Source organism: Capsicum annuum, chromosome 7, assembly GCF_002878395.1.
Source record: "Capsicum annuum cultivar UCD-10X-F1 chromosome 7, UCD10Xv1.1, whole genome shotgun sequence".
Taxonomy (NCBI): domain Eukaryota; kingdom Viridiplantae; phylum Streptophyta; class Magnoliopsida; order Solanales; family Solanaceae; genus Capsicum; species Capsicum annuum.
In genome coordinates, this window is record NC_061117.1 from 182830509 (window position 1) to 182835268 (window position 4760).

General features: G+C 37.5%; 1 protein-coding gene across 5 annotated transcripts in view; it reads right to left on the reverse strand.

The window, feature by feature from the left end:
- The window catches only part of LOC107878191 (3-oxoacyl-[acyl-carrier-protein] synthase, mitochondrial), a 35408-nt gene extending 31016 nt beyond the window's left edge, over window positions 1-4392 (reverse strand). The window contains exon 1 of one of the 5 annotated variants that reach the window (XR_001676761.2): window positions 3953-4352. Coding sequence is in view for 2 of the 5 variants with exons in the window: in XM_016725112.2 (XP_016580598.2) it covers window positions 3953-4076 (124 nt within the window). In the remaining 3 variants the exon portion in view is untranslated. Of the gene's footprint in view, window positions 1-3036; window positions 3244-3952 lie in introns of those variants that run through there. The other 4 variants (XM_016725112.2, XM_016725111.2, XM_016725113.2 and 1 more) reach the window with 4 other exon arrangements.
- Between the last annotated feature and the right edge of the window lie 368 nt (window positions 4393-4760).

Genomic DNA, 4760 nt, shown 5'->3' on the forward strand with positions numbered 1-4760 from the left:
ATTATTATATCAAAGAATCAGGCAGGATTTGTCAAAGGTAGACTCATCACAGAGGATGTCTCTCTGGCCCAAGAATTGGTACACAATATCAAGCAACAAGATGGTTCAGGAAACCTTGTTAATAAGCACGATATGTCAAAAGCTTATGACCGGTTATCCTGGACTTTCCTCATCAATGCCATGAAAAAATTTGGATTCTCAGATGAAATCACTGGCCTTATTTATAGGATTATCTCCCATAACTGGTACTCCATTATTATAAATGGTACCAGATATGGTTTCTTTGATTCATCAAGTGGTGTTAAGCAAGGAGATGCACTCTCCCCTGCTCTTTTTATTATTGTTGCAGAGGTGCTTTAACAAAATCATACCGAACTTCATAACTCTCCAAGCTATAAAGGTTATGTTATGAGCAAGAAGGGCCCTCAAATTAATCATATGTGCTATGTAGATGATCTAATTTTATTTACCTCCGGGGATAAGAAATCAATCAAAATAATTATGAGGGAATTAAATAACTATCAACTATCTTCTGGACAATAGATCAATAAGGAAAAACCTACCTTCTACACCTATGGATGTTCTGATAGGAGACCCAAAAGAAGGCTGAGAAGGTGGACTGGTTTTAGAGATGCAGACTTCCTTTCACTAATTTGGGGTGCCCTATGTACGTTCGCAAGAAATTGATTGCCTATTTTGCAGATATGGAAACCAAAGCCCTAACCGAAGCTGCAGGATGGCAAGGCAACATGTTATCAGCAGGAGGGAGGACCATTATCATTAAGCACATTCTACAACCCCAAATCCTCTATAATATGGTTGGTCTGGTCCCTCCAAAGACCATTATTGATCAAATAGAAATGTGTCTAACCAATTTCTTCTGGGTTACCAAAGAAGGAAAGAATAATTATCACCAGAGTTCATGAAATAACATGTGTGATTCATCTGAGGAAGGAGGTCTTGGTTTCAAGAAAATTCAGGACATAAGCAATGTTTTTTGTGCCAAAAGATGGTGGAGATTCAGAAGTGATCCATCTATATAGACCAAATTTCTTACAGCAACAACAATATACCCAGTGCATTCCCATATAGTGGGGTCTAGAGAGGGTAGAATGTACGCACAACATACCACTACCTCAGGTGAAGTAGAGAGGTTGTTTCCGATAGACCCCCGGCTTAGGATCGATAGCGGTATAACAAACACAAAACATAAATGTATATAAAATAGTACAGTATGCAAAATAAACTAACACTGCTAGCCACAAGATAATACTACCGCTACAAGATAATACTAAAAACTATCTATCAAAACCATAGACATCTCTCAACACCATGAACAAGAAACTTCAGACACAAATAAAAAATGCTCCCCTACTGTTACCGACGCGCTCCCACCCCCTAACCCTCTACCCTAATCCGTGTCCTCCACAACTTTCTATCAAGGGTCATGTCCTCCGTAAGCTGTAAGTGCTCCATATCATGCCTAATCACCTCGCTATAATATTTCTTAGGCCTACCCCTACCCCGCCTAAAACCCAGTGTTTCACACCTCCGCACTGGAGCATCAGAGCCCCTCCTCATCACGTGCTTGAACTAATGTAATGCCATCTCAATGCTAAATATTGTCCTAGATCCAATGCCATCTCAAAAATTAAGAATCCTAAAGATTCTGCCAACGGGAGAGATTTGTTGGATATTAGAAAGGTGTTTCAACATAATATTTACTGAAAGCTTGCACTTTTCGGGTGGAATCAATGGTTGAGCATTGGTCCTTTGCACTCATTGCTTGTTCAAACTCGCAAACCTAGCAACATTTTGGCCAAGTAGTTTTTCCAGCCCAACATCTGGAATGAGGAAGCTCTTGAAACAATCATACCTAGACAGATAGTTGATGAGATCATTGCCGCCAAGAATGAAGAAGATCGCAGGGACGTGCCTATGTGGAAGCTTGAATACAGCAGAAACTTCTAATGTGCATCAACATTTCAAGCTCTTGGACAAAAGAGACCTTCTCTTCCTCAACTAGATCTTGTTTGGAATAAAATAATTCCTTTTAAAATTTCTTTTCTAATGTGGAGACTTCTCAAGAAGAAGCTCCCACTTGGAAACTCTTTAAGAAAATTTGGTATCACCTCTAATATGGATTGTGTTTGTTGCAGGGCTTCCATCCAAGAATCTTATAACCACTTTTTTGCAGCTGGAGAAATGGCAAGAAGAACCTGGGAATGGGTCTCAAGACCACTTGGAAGTTGGGATTGACTCAAGCAATCACAATATCATCCAAATTCTAGACAACTGGGGGATAGCTAATACAGCAATGCAGTTCACAACTTGATAACCACCATTACGCCAAATATGGTGTGTTGGGTATTGTGGAAATCAAGGTGCTCAAAGAAATTTAGTAACACCATTTCTGGGGCATGGATTTACAATCAGATTTTGTTTCAAACCAAAATCGCCATTGCTAAAATATTTGGTAAAATGGAGGATCAATGGGGATGGAAAAGAGTATGCAACATCGCCATGTTACAAGCCAACTGACCAGCTGTGTGGTCAAATATGGTCAAATGGAATAGACATGGTGAGGATCTGATTTTAAACACTGATGGAAGCTACAAGATTAACTTAGGGAGAGATGGAGCGAGGAATTGTTAGGGGAGGGAAGAAATGGGAATATAGTAATGGGATTTTCTAATCTAATCCTATTCATTTCTTAATTAACAATTTTAGTGAGGCAAGTGCAGCCCACTTTGGGGTCCCTTGGTGCTGTGATCAAGGCTATGCTAATTTCATAATGGAATTAGACTCAATGCTTATAGCCATATGATTAAAGGAACATATAGTATTCCTTGGAATCTGAACCCCATAATAGAAGACATTCAACAAAGAGTACAAGAAAGAGGTAAACATGTTTCCCATTGCTACAAGGAAGGAAACTCAGTAGCAGACGTGCTAGCAAAATATGCCACTTCCCATAATCAAGAAGTTGTTTTTAAAAATGAAGATCAGCTACCAAAGGAAGTAAAAGGGGCTTACATAATGGAAAAGATGGACATGCCAACTTTCAGAATAAAGGTCACCAAACACTCAAGTTGGCATTTTGACCCACCTTGAATAGGTTACATGCTTGATTCAGCTTGTTAAAAAACTCTGTTGCATGCAGACTAAAAAGTATTAAGCTTTTTTTAGCAAGATCTTTTTAAAAAGGCTAGGTAGTTTAGATCCTAGAAATAGAATCTAAATTCTCTATTAGATTGTAGAAGTATTTTGTGGTTGCTACAAATAGAGGCAAGGCACTCCACCCTCCTCTTTGTTGTACATTTTTGGATATTAAATAAACGAGGTAGGGGTCTACGCCTAGCCCCCACCGCTACAGGGAATACCTGTGTGGATGGCTTATTAAAAAAAAAGTTATCACATTGAAAAACTATTTTACAAATTTCACAATGGCATGGCCAAACGTCCACTAACACAACTTATACAGTATTATTCTTATGCACTCTAACAAATGACTCAAATAGAGTTTGAAGAGGGAACATGTACACCATTTAGAATAAGACAAGCAAAGATTGAAGAAACCCATTAAGTGCATTTGGATTTAATGAAATTAAGCCAATTTACAAGTCAATATGAAAAGAAACCTGCTACCTTATGTGATTTCGTCCACTTTATTCTAGCCTTGGTGGATAGATTTACCTGATATTGCTTGTGGGAGGTATCAGGTATCTTATGGAGCCCAGACACCACGGTTTAAAAAAAATGCTATATTTGTTTGGCTCAGATTAAGATACAACAATTCACAGCATACGCAGGTGTATGAATTGCATACACGTAAGCAGAAAATTAGACAAACAACATATTTTGAAACCCAAATAGGATTATAAGGTTAATAAAGAAAAAGATAGAGGTAATAGAATGGAGAAAGAGAATTGAGGAAGGGGTTTAAGCTTACCAGTGACAACAACTCTTCGAAGAGGGCGGGCAGGAGGAGGGTCGAATGAGCTGAAACGACGCAAGTGAAATGGAGCAGGAATTAATCCGTACCATTTTCTTCCCTTCATTTGCTTCCACCTCATACTGCTACATACGCTTAATTTTATCTCATCCAAGAGAGAGACACGCAAAGAACAATTGAAGACTTAACAGGGTGGTCTCATTAGCACATCAAACTATGGTCTTTTGATAGGTATTTGTAATGCGAAATGGAGAAATTGTATGAATTTGTGAAAATGATGACTATGGAAGTAATTCAGAAGAGAAGCAGCAGAATGAAGAAAAAAGAAAAACAGCAGCAGATGAAATACGGGCAAACTGTAGTAAAAAGTAGAAAATTTTGAAAAATTTTAATATGGATGAGAGACTGGTAAAACAAAAATTGAGTGCAGCACCATTAATTTTTTTGACACGTGATATGTGGATCCATTATCTATTTAAAGATAGAATAAACGGAAAAGGGCCAAAAATACCTTTTAATTATAAGAAATGGTTCAACAATATACTTCATCCATTTATTGGGCTAAAAATATCCTTCCATCTACCTTTTAGGCAACCAACAATTCCTTCTTTATTTTATTTTTTAAAAAAAAATTAGTAAGTGTCATTTTTTTATTGGGTGAAATGAAAATCACAGTCCACCAAGCTGATGACATGACAAACAAAAAACAACTAAAAACTACATGTCAGCAAATAAAAATAAAATCTTAATTAAGAATCATAGAGTACGTGGATTAAAGAAAGGAAATGAAATCAGAAATAGAAAG